Here is a 22,103-nt window from a genome sequence, read left to right on the forward strand (position 1 = left end):
ATGTGGAATGGATAAAATTTTTTAACAACGCTTTTTATACCTAATTTTTTTGTCAGTATCTTAATATTGTAGTGTCCCTCTGTTGCCTTGAAAAAATTTTCTCTTCTCTCTTCATAGTCTGAATTGTAATGGTATCTACAGTTTGCTGCTGGCAGGATGCTCCTCACTCTTTGCTACCACCCTCTGTTCAATGCTAATCTGACATTCTGAATTTTAAGCTCTGTATCTTCTGTAAATCTTATCTTTTCACACAGATAAGTAGCCAAACCTTTTATTTGAGCCCTCTATTAAAAATATGCAAAATCAGAAGATATCAGTGAAATAGTCATTACAAAAAATAAGATATAAAATTAAATTTTCTGTAAATGTTGCTGGTGATCAAAAGACCTTTCTACGTAAATTATGTTTTCTTCTTAGTGCTTTTCTGTGTCTGCTTTTACACCTTAGGCATTATTGGTTAAGGTTCTACTTAGTCATTGATTTAATTAATTGTGTATGTCATCTACCATATGTATATCCCTAGTTCTGGTAGATTTACTTAATGTTTGAACATGCTGAAATACTTGGCTCTAAGCATACACCATAGCAAAGACTAAAGTATTTAAAAATTATACTGAATAAATTGTGTACCATGTAAATGTGTGATAACTATTCTATAACACATATAGTAGTTCCTATTTTTGGAATAAAGTGAAGCAACTGACAATGATTTTACCAAATTTAAAAAAAACAGATGATCTAGTTATGCTACCTGTGTTATTTTAAATATTTATTTCTGAGTTTTTTTAAAAAAATCCTATCATTGGGTAACATTTATAAAACATAACTTTGGATCAATACATAACTTTACAGTCTAGTTAAGTGTATAAATGAAACCATAAGAATATGATGGGTAAAACCTGAGGGAGAAGAGATAGCATTTGACAATGTGTAAGATATATGAACATCCCAACCCATCTACTTTAAGAGTTTTGTGGTAGGTTGAGAAAGAATTTTCATAAAAAGTTATACCTTGTCCTAGAATGTTGAGAATGTTGTCAGGATTTTTAGTTTTAAAGCAATGGAAAAGAGATATTTCTCAACATGGGAGTTAGGTGGACACTGTTTTCTTAGAACTGAACTTGGTAATCTGCTGTGCATTGTCTAAGACTTATTTATAAAATATAATGCAATCAAAGTATTAATATATTTGTATATTTTTTTCCTGTTTAAGCCCTGTCTGATAATTCAATTAATACTGTAAGAACTGCAAATATATAACTCTTAAGCATTTTTCTTTTTTCTTGATAGGAAGAAGAAAAGAAGTCGGTCAGTTATCCTTCCCTCCTTAGCCACATAACTTCTTCTTTCCTGAATCATCCTATCTTTCCAATGACAGAAAAGGTCCCTGTGCCCACCCTTCAGCTGCTCGGTGAATTCTCTCCATTAATGTCATCTTTCCCTTGTGACATTCATCTGGTTAATCTGAGGACGATACAATCAAAGGTATATCCCAAAACATATCTATAAAAAATTACTTTTTGTAGTATACTTGGTGTAAGGGAGTGGAAGGAATAAAACTGTAAATTTTACTCTGCTTCAAAGAATGATTAAGAGGACTTCACCTTTAGGCAACATCATTGTACCTTTCACTTGACTGTTGCTCTGTAGTTTAGAGTGTTTCCTTAGACTGATTTATTTTATTCTCAGAAAAGTTCTGTGTGGTGAGCAGGTCAGGGAATATCAGCTTCTTTTTACAGATAAGGAAGCTGAGACTGGCCTGAGGTCACATAATTAGTAGGTGGGAGAACCAGGCCTTAAGATCAGCCCTACTGGCATTTTCCATTTGTTTCTCCTTATTAGTCAGTGTTTCTCAGGAGTTAGAGAAACAGAAGGTATAGTGTGTAATTATTTCTGTACCAGAGACTTTGTACATTCATATCTTTTCTCCTAAAAATACAAAAAAAATCCTAAAAACCCCAAATCTTTGCATTGAGAATCCAGCTATGTAGATGAGATATAAAAACACATCAGAGGAAGAAACAAGGGAAGATTTTATTAGGGATGGAATTTTAACACAGATTGATTGCTTGAGTTTACCTACATGCCTACTTTTAAAGTCAGAGACTGCATTTGAAAAGAAGAAAAGATGAGAGGTTTGACATCATTTTTATGTTTTGTAAAGCTGTTTCATCTTGTGGATTGACATCCACTTAGCCGGAAATAGTGAGTGGTTATAGATTCTGTAGGAAATGTCTTATAATAAATGGCCTGAGTGCGAAAAGAAGAGTGTTCATGTTGGAAGAGAGTGTAAGAGGAAAAAATGTTTAGCTCAAGAACAAAGAACTGAAGAGAACCAAACAAAGGAAGGATCAATGCCTACAAATTTGGACATTTAGGGCTTTAAAACTATATGTCCAAGATAGGGAACTTACGCCTGACTATGTAGGAAAATACATGTGTCTAATAATAATGAATGCAAGTGAACGTTAGAGGCCTGTGTGTGTACCTCTGTGTCAAAAGGGCTTGTTTGATCACGTGAGTGAACTTCAGGATTTATTTCATGCCTGCTACATGCCAGTTATTGCTAAAGGCACTGGGGTGTAGTCATGGACTAAACAGACAAGAGCCCTTGCCTTTCTGAAGCTTAGATTCTAGTGAGAGGAGAAAAATAATTGAAGATGAAAAAATAAGAGAAACATATGTTAGATGATGATAAGTGTTATAATGAAGGGGAAGAAGGAAGGAAGGGCAGTTTTAGAAGGTGATTTGAATAGCGTGGTTGGAGAAGGCCTTGCAGAAAAGGTGATAATGGAGTAAAAATCCAAAGGAGGTCAGGGAATAAGAAATGCAGATTTCTGAGGGTAGAGCGGTTGGGAAGAGTTAGGAGCAAGTGGAAGGCCTGAAGGCAGGAGATGCTGGTCAGAATGGAAGAGCCATGAAACCTGGGCTGTTCTTTGATGCCTTGCTGTATCCCCCTGCCGAGAACAGCGCCTGCACCTAGTAGGGGCTCGGTGACAATTTGTTGGACAAGTGGACCTTGTGAGCGTTCTCTCTAGGATTCTACTATGGTCTTTTGTGGGTCTACTTTTTGACTCAGGGAAAGAACGCACTAGAGATGGGCAGCCTCCCTGAGGTAACCTGTCATTAATTCATGGGCTAAAGAGAATGGATAGGGTGGAGACACCAGACTCTGAGCCTGAGGCTGCCACCTCGGGGCATGGATGGTAGAGGACATTAGCGAGCTGAGGGATCCAGGGGCTTCTGGGGTCCATGGCGGCCATGGAGAAGTTTTAGCCTCACTTTTAGATGACTCCATCCCATGATTATTTTCTGGAAGCAGCACCAGCTGACTCCAGAATCGGTGAGTGTAGGGTTTTACCCTCCAAGGTTTTTGCTTGTTTTCCAGATCACCTCTTTTTTATGATTACCTGTTCCTTTCATTCTTCCTGCTGTTGGCTAGCTTCCTGTAATACAAATCTAATCACTTTCGGGATTAAAAATCCCATTGCCTACAAAGTTGATTTAGACCCTTGGGCATTCAGTCCCTCTGCAGTCTGGCCTCGCTGGCTGTAGCCACCTGGCTTCCCATTGCCCTTCTCACCTTTGGAAGGTGAACCACCTTCATTCCCTGCTGGCTGCGTGACTGCTGACTCAGCTACCATTTATAAAATGGGCCTGATATCAGATATGCCTGTTTCAGGTCTAGTATGAAAAACAGATGAAATAGTGCTGTGAGAGCCCTTTGAAACAGAAGTGCTTTGTAGACATACATTGTTATCCTGATGATGCTTACAGTACATGCCAATGCAGGTGCAGACTGGAGTTTTAGCAGAGGGAAAGCAATTTAACAATTTGACCAGGAAGAATAAAGACTGAAATGCCTAACCATAGGCATAGGTTAATGCCTAACACGTGATCAGAACTAAATATTTGGGGCTTTTTTGCATTATCATATAAATTGGTGCCAGTTCTATGTTAGTCTTTGACTCTTAGCACGTATTTCTAACAGTTGTTCAAAAACTTACCAGTACAATTATACTCCAGTGAAGATGTAAAAAATAAATAAATAATAAAATTGCAGGGGGAAAAGAAAAAACTTACCAGTAGTCCGAAGGGATACTTTAAAGAATTGCTCTCTGTCCCCTAACCTCTGATAATAGGAAAGTAATCATTGAAGGACGCTAATGTAGGTATTCATTCAAAGAAAGCTTGATACTTAAAAGGTGTCAAGTGTAATTTCATGATTATACTAAAAGAAAGACAAAAATAACTCAATCCAGAAGCCAGAGCTAATCATTTTGGATTGTGTTCTTGTTTTTTTTTGTGTGTGCTGGCAGCCTCCAGCATACAATAATGAGTTGTTCAGAGACTGCAGTGCATTTTTCCCATTGAAATTATGTAAACAGAGGTGTTGGCTGCTTCCAAGCAAGACTAGAGGTCTACATTGGCCTATATCTAAGTAAGCATTTTCCTAACCATCACCTCACAGTATTTCCATGAGAAAAGTGTCTGAGGACCCCCTTGACATGATAAGGGCACATCTGTCTTCCCTTCTGACCTCCCCCATCAGCTGTGTAACAGAGGACACGTCCTCTGCTTGCCCATGCCCAGGCTGCTGTCTGAAGGTTGCTCAGTTCTAAGCATCAGTCTCCCTCACTCCTTGAGGAGAAAGGAGTTATGGGCTCAAGCAATAGTGAGAGAAGGAAGGTGGGGGCTGGAGGTTTGCTAACCACTGAGCTGGTTCAGCATTTCGAGCTATCATTCTCCGACTCACTGTGTCCAGATCACACTGAGGAGATTTTTACAAGAAGAGACTTTTACAGATTCCCCCATCTCTGAGATTCTGATTCTGTAGGTCTGGTGTGGAGAGCTTAGGAATCAGTAATTTTTAATAACTCTCATGATTCTAGAAATTGCTGAGTTATCACCATTGGCTAAATTAGGAAAGTAAGGGTTAGAGAAATTAAATGATTAAAATTAAACTACCCAGCAGTAAATGGCAGAATCAGGAGCCACATCCAGGTCTTCTGAACCTGGGTGCTGAACGTAGCCTCAGAGGGTGGTATTTGACCTTTTAAGACTTACTAAATCTGTTCTTAAAGTCCAGTTTCTCAAGGAGAAAAAGTCCAGTTTTTCAGAAATTGTTCTATATTGGTAGATGAGTTTATTTTTACATAGGCATCTCTTGCTTTTCTAGTTTATAATTTTTTTTGGAAAAAACTTAATTATATGTCATATATTTGTAGTCAGATGAAGAAGGAAACAAACATCTCTTAAAACCCTGCCTCATAGCTGTATGGCCCAGCATGCTCCAGCCCCTGTCTAGGAATTTAAATGTTAGCCTTCTCATCCTATATGCCTGGCCTCCAACTCTCTTTATCACCCTCTGTTCTTACACTATCAACAGTTTGAGATACAAAACGAAGCTTCTATAAAGATTTGAAAACTGGGGAATAAGAGGACCACTCAAGTGCACTAAACGGGAAAACCATGTCATTAGGAAAGGGTAATGATTTAGGGAGAAGAGAGGCTTGGTAGAGAGGATGCTGGGAGAATCTCATGGGGGGACGGATCATGGGTCAGGCTACAGTGAAAGGTTCATCCTGGAATGCTGACATTCCAAAGATGAGGAGGAACTTGATTAAGCTGTTCATCTAGGCTTCATGGAGCCATTCTGCCTTGATGTTTTGAACAATGATATCTGTTTCAACTTTTTTTTGCAGATTGTTTCCATTGCTTTTATGTTTACATATATTTTTATTTAATTTAATTTTAGATATATATCTTTATATCTATACTCTCTATCTATAGCTATGTATTACATTTAACTCTTCACTCTGTATGGAATTTATTTTGATTTGTGCTTAACTGTTTCTTACAAATAGTTAACCAGTCATTTCAACATCAGCACCACTTACTGAATAAGATTTTCTCTCTCAACTTGTTTATACCACCCCCTCCTTTTCTTGTAAGAGGCAGTTTAAGGTTTTACTTTATTTTGCCCTTCTTATAAGAATTGATTGGTGCTTTATTGATCTCCCTAGCTTCTCGAAAGGTGAAAATTGTGGGAAAAAATGTCCTTTGTTGTACATATCTGAGAACAGCTATTCACCTTCCCCTTTCTTTCTGTCATGCTATCTTGTTGATTAAAACAGGATAACCGTTATTGACATTTTAACGAGTGCCCTGGAAAATGAATTTCTACTGGTTATTTCCTGTCTCAGGACTTATAACACAGTGTGAGATTTTCTAACCTTCCCAGCTGCCAGAATGCACTGAAATATGAGTGTTGTTTGGCATTTTCAAAGAATCTGGGCGAGTTGGAGAAATTTTCCCACCAGGTGTTTAGCTGTGCCTTTATCTGTGTACAACTTACACATCCTCTGAGAAGGGTGGGGTCACATTCTTCTTGGAGAATCTGGTCAAAGTTACAACCCCTCTCTTCCTCAGAAACAACGTGTGTACGTATGCTGTTTAGCACAGCTTCCAGGCGTTACAGATTTGTGACCCTCACTTTTGTAAGGAGCAAATCCAGCTTCTTTTGGTGTGAGATGCGAGTAGCTCAGCTCTCACGTTTTGCAGAGTTCTCATCCACCTCAGGAGAGGAACATTTGGCTCTTCCTTTTCTTAGAAGAGACTGTCAGATGTGTGTGTAATTTTCAGAGTGACTTTAAATCCTGTTTCAAAATGGGATGAGTGGATAGGTGGGAGGGTTGTAGATGGAAAGAAATGATAGTTTCTAAACCTTTCTTTCTGAATATGTTTTGGTAAATCATGGTTTTAGCTCTATTGGAACCATTAATGAATACTCCCTTTTTCCAGCCTCGGATCAGAGGGGGGATCTCCTTTAGTTGATAGCCTTTCATTATATTAAGTCAAAAGCAATCCTCCTCTTTGCCCTCCAAGCTAAGTATCTCTGAGCACGGATCCACAGCTAGAGCAAAGGCAGGAGAATGTAGTTGTGAAAGTACAGACTTGGGAGTCAGACCACCTAGGTTTGAGTGCATTCCCCGTACTTGCTGGCTGGGTGTCTTAGAGCAAATCTCTTAATTCTCTGAGTCCCAGTTTCCTCACGAGTAACAAGGCAATGGTAATAGTACCCACCTTAGAGATGTTCTGAGAGGATTAAATGAGTTGATGTTTGTAAAGCATTTAGAGCAACAGCTGGCATGTAGTAAGCACTAAGTGCTTGACAAATAAAGGTTCTCAGCTGTGATCATTCAGTCATAAGCAGTTGTGATTGTTACTAATAATGAAGCGAAAATCTTGGCACTGTTTTTTTTATAAATTGGAGAAGGTTGAAGTGTATTGCCAAAGTAAATCTTGATATCATTGTGATGTGTATTCCTTATATAGTTTATTACTGATTCCTCAGATTTTCCAAAACAATGTACCTAGAAGTGTCTCCATGCCAGGTATTACCCTGAGTGCTTTACGTGAGCCTTATTTAACTCTCACGACAACACTGTGGAAGTAGGCACTATTTGGGCCCCATCGTGTGGAAGAGAAAACTGACTGACCTAGGGCTGGGGTAACTTTCCAGGTCACACAGCCAGTAAGCGGCGGTGCTGGGAGCCACACCGCAAAGAGCCTGACTCCAGATCTCCCTACTCAGAACCTTATACTGCCTGGGAAGACGAGGGGAGCACTAGTGCTAAAAATGTTAGGGAACACACTGCCTGTTTTCTTCTTGTCTACTCAATAATGATGGGACACCGTAGAAGTGTTCACCAGCCATTGATGGGGAACGGTCATGAAGGGCCGTTGTAGAGTCATTAGTGATAATTGCACTTTGAGTATGAGAGGGAATGTTTTGTGATAGGGGTGTTCCTTTACCTTTAAAGAGAGCAATACACCTTGTATATCACCTCAGCTACTTCAAAGGTTGTTGCAAGATGAAATGAGTTAATCCATGAAAAGCATTCTGTACATGACTGGCACACAGCAGGTGCTCAATAAGTGTTAGCTGCAGTTACTGTTATTGTCCTCCCTGTGGTGGATCCTCAAAGGGGTTTGTCACAAGTCTAACCTAGTTCCCTGAATTTTCAGAGGATAGACTCAGTCACTTAACTGATTCGTGGTGGAACCAAACCTTGCCTCCAGTCTAGCTTTCTCTGAGCCTGATGGCTTCATTTGGTAAGCCAGATCACCTTCCCCCCTAGTTCCCCCAGTTGCTGGAGACATTTCATAGGCCCCCCCTTAGTCTGGGAGCTAGATGTTGGTTTATCCCCTGAAATAAGTTCTACAGTGGATTTTCCTGGTGCAACTTGGGAACATCCAAGCAGGGGTTCAGTCTCAATGGTGATCTGAACTGTTTTACAAAGACACTTCATTTGAAGCTCACCTAGCACAGTGCTTGGTGCAATTTCAAAATTTGTAAGTTTTCTTCCCCACACCCTCCCCTTCTTTTCTGAGGTCTGGATGCTACTAATGTGTTAATGAATATAAAAACAGGTCTTTCAAAATTTGTTTACTCTCCTAGAGTATATAGTGTGACTACTTGAAGGTATCTGTTTTCCTGTACACATATTCAAGTTAAATTCACAGTTTCCCTACTTTGAAAAACAGTTTTCTTGGAAATAAAATGTCTAGACAGACTTTGAAACTGAAAAACTGCTGCTTTGCCTCAGGTATTTTTGCTTGAAAACTGATACTTTCATGAATACTTGATTTTTAAAACTTACACAAGATGAATGCCATTTCATTTGGTGTTTTAGTCCTTATGAATAGTGATACAGTTTTGGTTTTCAGAGAAAGTAAAACTTTTTCCCATTGGTGAAAATTAATTTTTATGACTTTAATCTCTACTTTTGTATTGTTTGTTTAAATCTCTTACCAAATTCAGTGGCAGAATTCCAAAAGTGTTTCCCTTCCCAATTTTTTGTCACCTTCAGTCTGCTAAAGGCCTTACATATTCATTATTCAAGAACAAATGTGCTGCAGGAATTTTAGGAATGCCTGCTTATCAGTGTTTCTTTAAGGATGGTCTAGTGAGTTAAGATGGCCAGATGCTTTAGGTTAATAGTGATAAGTGCTTTTGGAGTCTAATTAAGAGGGCATCTAATTTGTGAATTTGAATCAGGGTTCTGTTTTGATTTTGATGTATAATTGTGGACATATAATTTGGAGCTTCCCTGATCCTTAGCTACAAAGTTATGATGTCAATAAAAGAAATTTGTGAATGAGAAGTTAGATAAGAATATTGTTTAATTTGTAACTACTATGAAAATAATCACTATTTATTTGATGGATGATGTTGATAGAAACAATAACAATATACTGAGGGCTTCCTCTGCTCCAAACCCTAGGCTAAGTCCTTGTTACGCTATTTCATTTCATTTCATCTCTCTCTCTCTTTTTTTTTTTTTATGGTAAAGGAAAAACTGTTTTGCTGAAATCAGCAGCTAGTAAATTGCAGAACTAAGATACAGATCTTAGGCTGTCTGACTCCCAGCTCAGATTCTGAACCATTCATTTCTACAGCTTCTTAACTAGCACATTCTGTCCTATAAGCTGGGCTACCTTACATAGTATTTTCAATGGGTTAACCTGCACCATGACTCCATGAAGGAGGTAGACATGCATTAGCTCCATTTTACAGACAAGGAAACTGACAATTAGGAAGAATAAAGGACTATTCCAAGGTTTCACAATTGGCACAACTATTATCCTTCTGTATATAATAAATAAAGCGTTTTCTTATGTGCTCTTTTAGTGCCATTTTGGGACTGTGAAATTGTTTGAAATTTCATTAGAAATCTCTGTCATGTGATTTCAACCTACTGTGTGTATCATGTGGTCCTGTGATGACTCACAGAATCCCTTAAATGACTTTTTTCTCTCCCTTCAAACAAAATTTCAGCAGTACCACTGCAAAATACCAGTGTTAAATGTCATAAAACAGGTTATTCCAGCCAAGAATCTGAGGTGAGGACAGCTTTAAGTTGTTCAGTCACATTAAAATCAAATCAGTGATGGGAATGCTGGCAGCTGTTCAGAAAAGATGTCTCTGTAGCACATTAAAAATTTTATGCCCTAGTAAGGATGATCAAGAACATGGGCATATTCATATCTGTGGCCACAAAAAAGAAAAAGGGACCAATTTCGTCACAGTGTCAGTGCCAAGCAGCACATGAATCTCCTTGGAATAAATATGCACTTCTTAACTTTTCCAAGGATTTTTAATTCAGTTTATTTATCATAAACATTTTCCCAGTTTAGAAACATAAAATTTATTAAATAGTTGTAATTTTAAATATTCAAGGACTTGAAGCATTTGTGACATTGCTACTTAAATGGGTACAAGAAATTTCATTGCAAGAAACTGTATACTGATCCCTGTAGCTGACTTGCCATGTTTAGTATTTTCCTTTTTGCCTGCACAAGAAGAATAGCTTCTGTAATGTGAATTTAAATGATATATCAATCTAATAAATGTGGTTGGCTTAGCAAGTGATAAGCATAACTAATTCAATTTAAATGCCTCTTATATAAAAATAATGAACCAGTACATTAAAGATTAAAAATGTTAATGCAATTAGCAAAAATTAGTATTCAACGAAGAAGCATGTTTCAGTTTTAAGATGGATAATATATCATTCAATGACAAGATAAGGACTAAATTCAGGTATACTTTATTCAGTTGATGGATTTATTAAAAATAAAATAAAATGCTTTATTTGAAGAAACTTTGATAAAACGATATATAATATGTGGACGAAAGATAACCCACGTCCTCAGGAACTATGGAGGAAACCAAGGCTTGAGTGACTTAACAGGGATTCTTAGAACATAATATCACCTGCCTCCTTGTGGGAGGGAGTGTAGCAGGGGGTGGGTGGGCACAGTGAGCATGGAACCTGAATGGAAATGGATTTGCCTGGATTCACTTTTCAATAAAATGAGCATTTGTGGTTTGGGGACACTGACGTCAAGGGTATGCAATAGTGTCAGTATTTGCCTTAATGTCACCGTGGCGTGTTGGCGCTCTGCTCATTTGCAGGTGGATGGCAAGCATTCCAATGAGGCAGCCTTGATCCTCCACAGGAAGGGGTTTGATTGCTGCTTCTCTAGCAGAGACACGGGGCTGCTTTGTTCCACTACCCAGGGAAAGGTGAGCTGAAAGCTTATTTTTGCTTGTTGAGTTAGTGTGCTTTGAAATCCTTACTTTCTGCAGATAATCTTGACAATGAGATGTTTCATTGCCTCTTCGCTGACTCATTCCCCTCAACTTCAAATTAGTTCAAGTTTCCCCATCTTAAGAAAGCCCTTTCTTAACGTTCAGTCTCTTCTTGTCACCATTAAAATGCATAGGCAAACATGTACACGTTTGAAGGCAGTGTCCTCATCGATTCTTAGGTCTTCCATTTCCAACCTGCATAGCACCTTCTTCCTGCCCACCCCCTCATTTCCACCTCTCTCGGACATGGTCATGTATGATCCAGTTCAGGAGTGTCAAACCCAAGTCCTACAGGGGCCAAGACAAGTTTTACAGTAACTAAAGTGGGGTGCTGGCTTGCAGTATGGGAAGAGAGGGAGCAATGAGACTGTGGCCAGTGGGATAACTCAACCGAAGACCCCAGGGCAGCTGTACTTAGCTCCAGTCAGTTGTTTCCCCAGGGGAAAGATGCAGGGCTAGATCTTCTGATTAAGCAAGATTTGCATATGAGTCCACACTCTGCAGACCAAACAGATCCTCAGGCTGACCACTGCTTGGTGGCTGCGCATTTCTGACTTCAAGGCGGTCTTGCTGACAGTTCTCATCAGAGAACTCTCCTTGGAAGCAAATCAGCCTCCAATCTTATGCCTGTGGCTCTGAGCTAGCTGTAACTACAAGAAGATGCTTGGGCTGATTCTAGCACACTGGCGGGTCTCCTCCACCAAGTCAGCTCAGGGGACCCAGCTCTTCTCCAAAACCTAATAGACATAGTGTAGACCAGACTCAAGTAATTCAGTTCCAGCCTTTCAAAATTAGTATGTGCATAGGACCCAAAAAGAAAAGAAAATATAGTAGGGGGGCCTAAATCTGCTTAGATAGATAAGCTTCTGCATTTCTGTTCCTCACCCTGTATGTGGTTGGTGCTAAGAAAGCACTGATATCTTTGTTTCATTACATTTGCACTCTCCCTTATTAGTGATGATCTGAGAATACTTGCTTGTGAACATTTGTACTCAAACATTAAGGCATTGAGTCTTTAGGGGGTTATACTAATCCAGATCCAGATTCTATTCTAATATGTCTCTCTGATCCAGAGAGACATATTAGAATAACCTGCTAGAAGTGAGGACAGTATTTTCTAAACAACCTCCCCACCCTATAAATGGGACTCACTGACATGATGGGCCTTCCTTGTGGCAGCCTGTGTCCTATCTCCCAGCTCTTTGGGCACAGGGAATATGGTGGATGAGCACCACTGTTAGGGGTAAGTATTGACTGAAAGAGGATATAGATGTGTTTAAAGCTTCTTGGCCTATAGATGTGCTTTCTTTTATTGAAAAAATGGCCCCTGCACCTGATGTGTTCTCAAGCAACAGAAAAGGAATCCAGAGCCCATCATCCTCCCGTTACAGTTTCCTGTGTCTCCCTCCAGGGTTAGTCTCCACGTTCAAGTATGTAGAGGTGGATTTAATCTCCCTCCCCTTCCCCTTATTTTTCATTAAAAGGGAACTTCAAACATACTTTTCACTTTTTCTCCCACTGAATATATAGATGCGCTACTAATCTTTCTTCAAAGTTGTTCTAAACGTGCAATTTTTTTATCATTTACTTTTTAGATATTGGTACAGAAACTTTTTAACAAGTTTACTGTTGTAAGTCTCATACCTTCGTCATTATCCTTGATGCATTCACCTCCAGACGCCCGAAATATAAGTGAGATCAACTTGAGTCCCATGGAAATCAGCACATTCCGAATCCAGTTGAGGTGAACCTGGCTTTCAGATTTGGATTGGGAAGCATTGGCTTTTATACACTTCTTGGTTTGACGTGCAATAAAGAAGCACATTATTTTAGCTTCTGGCTACTGTGAGGACATGAAATCTGTGATTTTTTTTTTTTTTAAACCAGTATAGTAAGAGAGGAAAAAAAAAAAAAGCCATGCTATAAACTTTTTTTTTTTTTAAGTTCCTTCCATGAACTACCATCGTCAGTATGAATTGATGCAACAAACAAAGAAATGTCTAAAGACAACCTCTCAACAGATTGTATCTCAGGTTAAATGTTAACTAATTATATCTGTGTTGGGGGTTGTGAAGCGATTGTTGTAAGTATTCATGTTGCTGACCCTTTGTTAGTCTTACAAAAATACCCATTTTTACCAAAATGGAATAAAAAGCTGGTGGGTAATAGCTAATGGCCAAAATGGTTGCAATCATTCATACATGTTAGAAAAATTTTATGTGTTGAAATATGTGGAAAAGTGCAATCCGTCAACCCTTATACATAGTTGACTATGTGTTTTTCTACCACTTGTACCACTTGACCCCTCCCCTACTACCCTTTGTAAGTATTTCCAGAAATATCAGATTTTGACTCATTCAGTAGTAGACAAAGAGGCATATTTTCATTACTTGACAGTGTGGGATAGGTGCAATTTATTCCATTGTCACTAAAATAGAAGAAGCAATTCCATAGGTACCATGACCTCTTTTAGGTACCACAAGGTGTCTTTTTACACAGCTCATTTGAATACAGATGTTCTGAGAAGGGGTTTTCTATTTTAAAATTATCGTATCAGAATAAATGTGCCTTATTTTTTTATAAGTCTTGTTAAATCTTTTGGTGTCCATATTATGGTTGGGGGAAGGGAAGAGGCTGGGGGGAGGTGGAGGGGTGGGTACTTTCTATGACACATAAATTGTATAATTTTTGCCTGACAATGCTGGCCACGTTCTGATCTGTTTCATTAAATTTGTGGTGATGTTACTTTAAACATTTTGACTATTTGAATGTACTGAGATGTCAGAAAACAAAAGAAGGAAGAAAAATATTGTTAAGTAAAATATGCTGCTGCCAAGGAGACTGCAACGTGAAGCAAGGATTTTGTAACATGCAGAATCCACATGCTGTTTCCATTTCACAGGAGTTCACCATTTTGAAGAGAGAATGCTTTAAAATAGACCCTGTTTTAAACCCACTTACACGTAGCTCATCATAATTTATCTTATTAAAGAGTATGTTTGTTCAGTGAATTCCAGACTTTTGTACATGCTAACCTCAAAGTGAAGCTCTAAACCTATGTGCCATTACAGTACTCTTGATAAAATTTATTTGGGATCATCGTGAACTTGACATTAAAATAAAAGCAACATTAGCAACATTTAGAAGATTCAGTTTTAGCATAGAAAGGATTCTTGACTATATGCACTTCTGAAAATTCTCTTTGTGTTAACTAATAGATTTAGTATTACCTGACTTTAAACTTCCATTATACCTCCTGCCATTCCAACATCTTCATACAGAAATAAAACACAATTTCTATGTTATCATGTAGTCTGATTATCATCTGGATTTTCAGTCAGGATGCAGCTCCTAAGATTATTGTTATGTTAAATTCATAAACTTCTTTCTCCTTTAATTATTAAGGAAACAATACTAGTGTTGATCGAGATATTACAAGGGAGTAATTTCATGCAATAAACATGTACTGTAAGTTTTCTTCCTCATTTTGGGGGGATAAACAACTTTAAAAAAAAAAAGCTTCCTTTTTGTGGACATCTACAGGTGTTAGGATTACCAGAAGCAAATCCCAGGAATGAGATCAGTATTTTCGTTGTGTCTTAAATGTAGAACCTTCCTATAGGAGTTCACTGTGTTCTGTGGTTTAAGTGGGTGTGCTTAATTGTTCTGGAATTTCTGATCAATTGAAATAAAAAAATCTTGATGCAATAATAGTGGTTTTGCCACTCCCGGTTGTTTGAGATGGATCTGTCCCGTGTTTGGTTGGGGTCTTATTCAGTGTGTGTTGCCACGAGCTGCTCACAGATAAAGCAGAAATTCTCTTTTACCAGCAAGTTTCTGCTTTTTATTTTTAGAATAAATCATCAGGGAAATGAAGAGAGGATGCTTTTGCTTTGGGTTGTGGTCAAGAACTGATTAAATGGTTTAGTGACCCTGGCACACACTAAAAATCATACACTTCAGTTGTGATCTCAGTGGCATATTTGTTTGCTTATGTTTTATTACATTTATTATTGCAGATGTTCAGTAGTTCATTACTTTCTCTTATTTTTTTTCTGAAAATTTAATTTGTGCTTATAACTACAGTGTTTGAGAACTCAGCATCCTTGTTTTCTACAAATACTGATTAAAACAAAATGCTGTAAAATGTAAAACATTGTAATTACCTTCCCATGTCTTTGTTGTATTTGTGCTGAAATGTTTTCACATTCCTTTTTCTGGAAGAAATTCTTTGCTTTCATTTTGTTTATGTTGCTTACCTTGAAATCAATAGGTTTTGATATTTTCTCTTGGAAGATTTTATATCTTTTTGGGAATATGTAATATATCTAATAAAAGATAAATATTATCATGTACATGATCCTCTAGAGTAGTTCTTAAGTCCTATTTTGTAAACAAGATATATTAAAACATTTTGAGGGGTAGGGTGGAGGTGTGAGGGCTTGTTCTTTCTTCCATTATGAATGAATCGCTCCTTCTTCAGTCCATTCTAGTTAGAAAAGATAGTTTTAGCAAGCAAGTAGCAGGTGGGGGTGATAGTGAGTTTCACATCTGGGTTTGGGGTCAGCTTTGAGGTTGGAGTCCAGGAACCTTCCCAGGAACGCCGTGCCTGTAGGACCTTCTGAACCAATGAGCAGGGCGGGAATTGTGGTCACATTCCATGTATTCCAGGATAAGATGAGAGTAAACCAAGATGTGAAATGAAGAAGGTCCGTGTGAGCTGATCCGGAAGGTAAGGTGTGTTGGAAGAGTGGAATCTGGAGGCACTCTGCCAGCCTGCTGGCCCAGACCAGCACACAACTTAGTGGTTTGGGGGGAATTCCTTCAAAGCCAGGAGGTGGGGGAGGGGGAGGGATAAATATCCCAGAGGTACATATGGGTTACCCAGGCAAATGATACATGCTGACTAGGAAGTTTGGACTTGTTTTGAGTGACTTAAAAAGTAAAGAGATTAATCAATTTGTAATATGTATGTACTGAGCTATAAAACCCTAGAGAAATATTAATAAAAATACTAATTTCATCATCAGATAGTGAAAATTATTTTTGGCTGCATATTTGATGGTCAGCATGTCAAAATCATTTGAATGTTAAAACTGGTAAAGAAAAATTTTGTGTAGGTGGGCATATGTTCACATTCCTCCTACAGAGCTGCGATGTGAAACCAACTAAGGGTGATTGTGGCTGTGAATGGTTGAAGTAGTGGCCCAAAGGGGAGTGGGAGGAGGACCCTATGACATATGCTGCCGTATAGCCTATATAGAGAATGCCTGAAGAGAGGTAATGGACGAGCCTCCTTCAACGTACACTGGCTTAAGCAAAAACAGGTGATTTATTGTCCCTAGTACCTAAGGTTCAAGGGTAGACAGCACTCCAAATACAGCTGTAGCCGACTCTAAGGTGATGTCATCCAGGATATGTTTTTTTTCTCATGTTTTGCTTTCCTCTGAGTTATTCTTCTCAGGCAAGGACTGCACATTTGATGGCAAGATGGCTACCAGCAGACTCAGACTTGCATCCCAGCCAGCTTAGTGACCCCATTGGTAAGAGCACCTTCATCCACATTTTCAGCAAATGTCCTGGGATTGACAGTACTGGCCGTCATCTTGCTCATATCCTAATGATGGTGGCTAAGGGTAGAGTTAGGTTCAACTGAACCCCATGGGCAAAAAGCATGAGAAATAGTCCTCTCATCATCCCCCCATCTCATAGAAAATGGGATTCTACAACCAGAGGAAAGGGAGTTGGATACTGGGATACTATGGATTCTAGGCAGGCAAAATACAGTACGAAATATTGCTGAGAAAAAACAAATGTGCAAATTTAAAGGAAGTAGAAAGCACACTTAGCTTCCATTTCAGGAAAGGTTTCATAGAAGAGGTAGGCTTGAAATATCAATAGTTCCTAAAAGATGCATTTGACTTTAGGAGGTAGAACAATATGCGTGTACTCCGTAAAAGACCAGAATGAGGAAGGACATGGTAACAGCAAGCCTGAAGAACTAGAAATAGTTCCTTCTGTCTGGAGCAGCACCGTCCAATAAAACTTTTCTGTGGTAATGGCGAGGTTCTTTCTACATGTGCTGTCCAGTATGGTAGCCACTAGCCACATGTGGCTCTTGAACATTTGAAATGTGGAGAGTGCAACTAAGGAACTGAACAGCTTATTCTAGTTGAATAGCAACATGTGTCTACAGTATTAACCCTGGTCTGGAGCACATGGTAGCTATAAGATACTAATAGGAAATACAACTTAAAATGCAAGTTGAGGACACATTCTGCTACAATCCTGCTACTCAGTGTGGTCCTCAGACCAGAAGCATTGGCATTACCTGGAAACTTGTTAGTTCCCCGCCCCCAGACCTGCTGAATCATAATCTACGTTTTAGCAGGACCCCCAGAGGATTAACGTGCATACTAAAGCTCCAGCCTAGAACATTTTTCAAGAAACAAAGTCTCTCACGCCTGTTAGAATGGCTGTTATCAAAAAGTCATCAAAAAGGCAAGAAATAAGAAGCGTTGGCAAGCATGTGGAGAAAAGGGAACCTTCATACACTGTTATGATTCCTTTTCTTTAGGGCTTTGCACTGGTTCCCTCTGCTTCAGTGATTCTACTTTCATACCTTCCTGGGACAGGCTCCTTGTTATTCTGCTTTGGTTCATAGTCACCTTCTCAAGAATCTCCCTGGACCAGCCAATTTATACAAGTCCTACCTCCACTTCTTCACTAAGTATTTTATTACCCTGCTTCCTTTCTTCCTAACAGAGCCAAGTGTGAAATCATGTCAGTTTGCCTTCCTCACTGATATAAGTGCTACTGAAGGCAGGAACCCCAGCTGTTCGTTCAGCCTTGTTATCCCCACACTTGCAACAGCAGACATTCAGAAAATAGGTGTTCAATAAATTGATGAAAATGTTTATCACCATTAAGTGTTGAGAAACAAAAATCGCAATTTTCAGAATGAGAAGGCTGTGAAGTCCCTTACATCTTAATTGTATTTGTTCATGTTATTTTCCTGCTGAAAAGTCCCATTACCAGAAATTAAAGTATAAACGTTTCAAGCTGCATTCCTAATTTGCCTAAAGGATGTGACCTCTTTATGGAAGATATTGTTGCTTAACAACCAGCTACTGGCCCTCTGGCTTCTTTGCTAATAAAATCCTGATTTGATTCACATATCAGACAGTCATAAGCCTCAGGAGGTGAATTGTGATTGGTCTAAATTAGTCACGATGATTTCCTTCTCTAGGCTTGATGACTGATTTAGGAATTGACTTGTGACACAATTTTGGCCAATGAACTATGATGGGAAGTCTGTTGAGGGCTTCTGGGAGAGGACTCCTCCTCAAAAGGGCAGAGCATCTTATCCTCATGCAACAAAGTTCAAAGGCAGTTTTGTGTAAGTGTTGATGCTGGAGCTGCTGCAGCCATTTTGCAACCCTGCAGAGACAAGCCTGACGACAAAAGTCAACTGGATGACCAAATAACAAATGAGTAGAGCTGATGATGCTGAGCTGCTGAATGAACCAACTCCCACCTTCTTGTTATATGAAGTAATGTCACTTTAGTATTTAAGACAATTCGAGTTTAGTGTTATGTTACAAAGAGCTGAAAACATTTAAACTGATGCCCCTCACTGCTGCCTCAGCACCGTGCTCTCTTGTTTTGAATGGGTACATGTGTACTTGCCTGACTAAAGCTTAGTTGTAAAGTCAGTTTCTCAGAACACAGCCTCTTACTTTGTCCCTATTGCTCCCACCACCTTGCACATTTGCTCAAAATATTAAATAAAACTGTTCTTAATGATATTGTGTAGACATTTTTTCAAATATGAGAAGCAGGATTTTTAAAAATGCAAAATGAATCCAGGATGTGTGTACTAGCAAAATGCCTGAAGACTGCAGAGCTCCTTTGGCATATGCCCTCAGAGAGTGTCAACTCAAATGTGGAATTGGGGCTGGCTTCTCTAGTATGGTGAACCTTATGTTAACCAAATGATAAGCAAAATCTGGAGGCAGAGGGGAAGAAAACCAAGGGGCTGGGGTGGGAGCAATGAGTCGGTGGAGGCTAGCCTCTTTGAAGTATGTCAGCTAATTCTTTAACTATTTTAAGATTTTTCCAAATAGATTTAAATCTTTGAAGGACTGTAAGTGAATTTCTGAATCTCCAAACCAGGCAAAGGAAGGAAATTGTAACAGTGCTATTTTAAAGGGCATATTTTAAGGGCCTTACATGGAACCCAGTGTTCTTGGCTCCCGTGCTCTATGTAGCTTTCCAATTTTTTATTCATAAGCTTAGCCTTGGGGCTCATTTTCTGGTCCCAAATCTAAGTGGCAATGTTAGCAAGCAAGATGTGTCTCTAGGGTCTGGATGTGTGAAAACTCTTTTACTAAACCAAATGGAGCCCTCATTGGTTGACTTTCAGAGCATGATCTGAAGTTGTGAGGAGGCCTTTGTTTTGATCCAAAACTCCCCCGCAACTGGAGCAGATCAGAGCACTCACCTTTCTTGGGATGGATGTCCTTGTCACATGCAGGATTGAAAACATTTTGGGCTGGCTCTATGGAAGTGAGTTTTCAAAAAAAGTGATTTGACTCATTTGTTTATTTTATCTTCCTAGATGGATTTTTAAAGTGCAGTTAATAAGATTACTTTGAAGTTTAAATCTATTTTCTTAAGAAAAATCTACAAATTCATCTTCATTGAATGTGTGGGCTCCCATTAATAGAGTCTGAAGGCAGTTGGTTTTAGATTTTGCATTGAGCTTTCAATAAACATTCGTGGGAGTTGTCATTTGCTCAGGGTACCTGTGCTGGGCTCTGGGGGAGTGGGATTTTAATAATCTTGCCCTCCTGTCTAGTAAGGGAGAGAAATCGTGCATGGAGTTAAGGTACTAGAAGACCAGAGGGCAAGAGGGCCATGTTAGCGCTGGCGGCACAAATGATAAGGTACTTAAAGCACATAGGAAGGAGACTTTGCTTCCATATGGAGTGATGAGGGGAGAAGAGGAGGTGGGAGGATTTGAGCTGAGCCTGGAAGGATATAAGTATATCACCAACTAGATGTGGGAGAGGAGGGTGGCATGGCACCAACAGCATGAAAACAAGAAATCTCATGTCTGGTGGAAATTTTGTGAAGGGAAATCATTGGAAGTTATACTGGAAATGTTTTTGTATAATTTAAAGGCCCCCCATAATCTGTATCTAGACTTTGGACTCTACAGAAGAAAATGGAGATGCGGTAGTATGCACATAGATATTGATTGATCAACACATTTAAGAAGGTGAAAGGAAAGAAGCATGTGTGTAGTTTTCAGGAACCCTTAATAATTGCCAGTAATTGTGAAGAAAGGGAAGCATATATGTCTGAATTGATTTTTTTCATTGTAGCCACGTGATGCCTGATTAAGGCAATTAGTTTCTTGTGTATGAGACTGTTGACTTCAGAACTCTATAGTGATTTTATTAGTGAAATAGTAATCTAAGCTTGGACGGAACCATTTTACAGGGTATCGAAGTAACTAGCTCCTTTCATTAGTCCATAGTGCATCTACTTCAGGACTGTCTCTACAATTTAATTTGTCAGCTATAAACTCTAGAGTATTTGTCACCCAGATAAGAGGTCAAAGAATTAATGAGACACGTTATTAAAATACTTTTAAAAGGGTCTACTATTTTAAAGTTTAGTAAAACTTTGTCATATGCAGTCTCTTGGGCCTGTGTCATTGAAACGTAATGATGAGGTTTTGTAAGTCAGTAAAAACTACATAAGGTGAAAGACCAGCCCACCTGATCCTGAATCCCACCCTGTTTGCATGATGAGAGATGATTGAGATTTCAACAAAGTTGTAGCCCCAGTTCTTACAGCTTTAACAGGTATGGGGGACATGGAGCCCTTTGAAGGCCAACACTTCAAATTAGAAGGGAACACAAGGGGCAAGATGGCACCAGCAAAAATGACTGGTTTTTGAAAATATGCACCTGGTTTCATTAAAATCTCTAGAAATAAACAATGAAAATGAAAGCTTTTCAACATTTAAAAAGAAAGCTACCTACTTGAACACCTGGTACCATGGAGCCAGGAGGCTGTAGGAGTTCCAAACTTGCCAGAGTTCCCAATAGAAGGCAAACTGTCTGTCTCGGGCCTGTAGGGTCTGGTGTTGCCATCTGTGTGGTTATGACAATCAGCTACCTGATAATGTTGGTAGAGCAGCGGGGGCTCGTGAGAGCGGGCAAATATTGTCAGAGGACGAGGGAAAAGAAAGGATCACTAAATGCTGATTCCCTTTTCTCTTCCTTTTTCAGAAGTCATGGCCAGAAGTAAAATATGATCATAATAATCATTGCCAACACTTACTGAGTGTTATGTACCAGGCACTGTAAATACATGGCATACTTAGGTATGCCTTACAGCCACCCTGTAAAGGCTGTACTATTATTATACCCATTTTACAGAAAAGGAAAGTGAAGGCTAAAGAAATACAATTCCAGTCTTGGTCTACTGGGGGTCTGAGAACTACGGTCCACAGGTCAAAGTTAGCCTACTGCCTGTTTGTGTAAATAACATCTTATTGGAACACAGTGATACCATTTGTTACATACTTTTTATGGGTACTGTATGGCCACAAAGGCAGAATTGAGTAGTTGTGACAGAGACCATATGGCCCACAAAGCTGAAAATATTTGCTGATGGTCCTTTAGAGAAAAAAGTAGACCTTTTATCTGACTATAGAGTCCACTTGATGTGGAATCCCCAGACTTGTCACTTCAGTGAATATTGAGAACATTTTAACTATAAAAGAATGGAAAATGTGGCAGCAGTAGTGGAAAGAGCATGAGACTGGGAGCCTGACAATCTAGATTCTTGTCTCAATTCTGCAAAAAGTAACTGGGACCTTGGAAAAGTCACTCCACCTCCTAAGAAATCTTTCTTCCTGATCTGC

At 39.0% G+C, this 22,103-nt stretch overlaps 1 protein-coding gene across 2 annotated transcripts in view; it reads left to right on the forward strand.

The window, feature by feature from the left end:
• The window catches only part of MAN2A1 (mannosidase alpha class 2A member 1), a 159,576-nt gene extending 145,813 nt beyond the window's left edge, over positions 1 to 13,763 (forward strand). For both annotated transcript variants that reach the window (XM_079916619.1, XM_079916620.1), the window contains 3 exons: positions 1,291 to 1,485; positions 10,985 to 11,095; positions 12,757 to 13,763. In XM_079916619.1, coding sequence (XP_079772745.1) covers positions 1,291 to 1,485; positions 10,985 to 11,095; positions 12,757 to 12,909 — 459 coding nt within the window. In that variant the 3' untranslated portion in view covers positions 12,910 to 13,763. The remainder of the gene's footprint in view (positions 1 to 1,290; positions 1,486 to 10,984; positions 11,096 to 12,756) is intronic.
• Positions 13,764 to 22,103: the final 8,340 nt, after the last annotated feature.

The sequence above is a fragment of the Stenella coeruleoalba genome (assembly GCF_951394435.1).
Source record: "Stenella coeruleoalba genome assembly, chromosome: 3".
Lineage (NCBI taxonomy): Eukaryota > Metazoa > Chordata > Mammalia > Artiodactyla > Delphinidae > Stenella > Stenella coeruleoalba.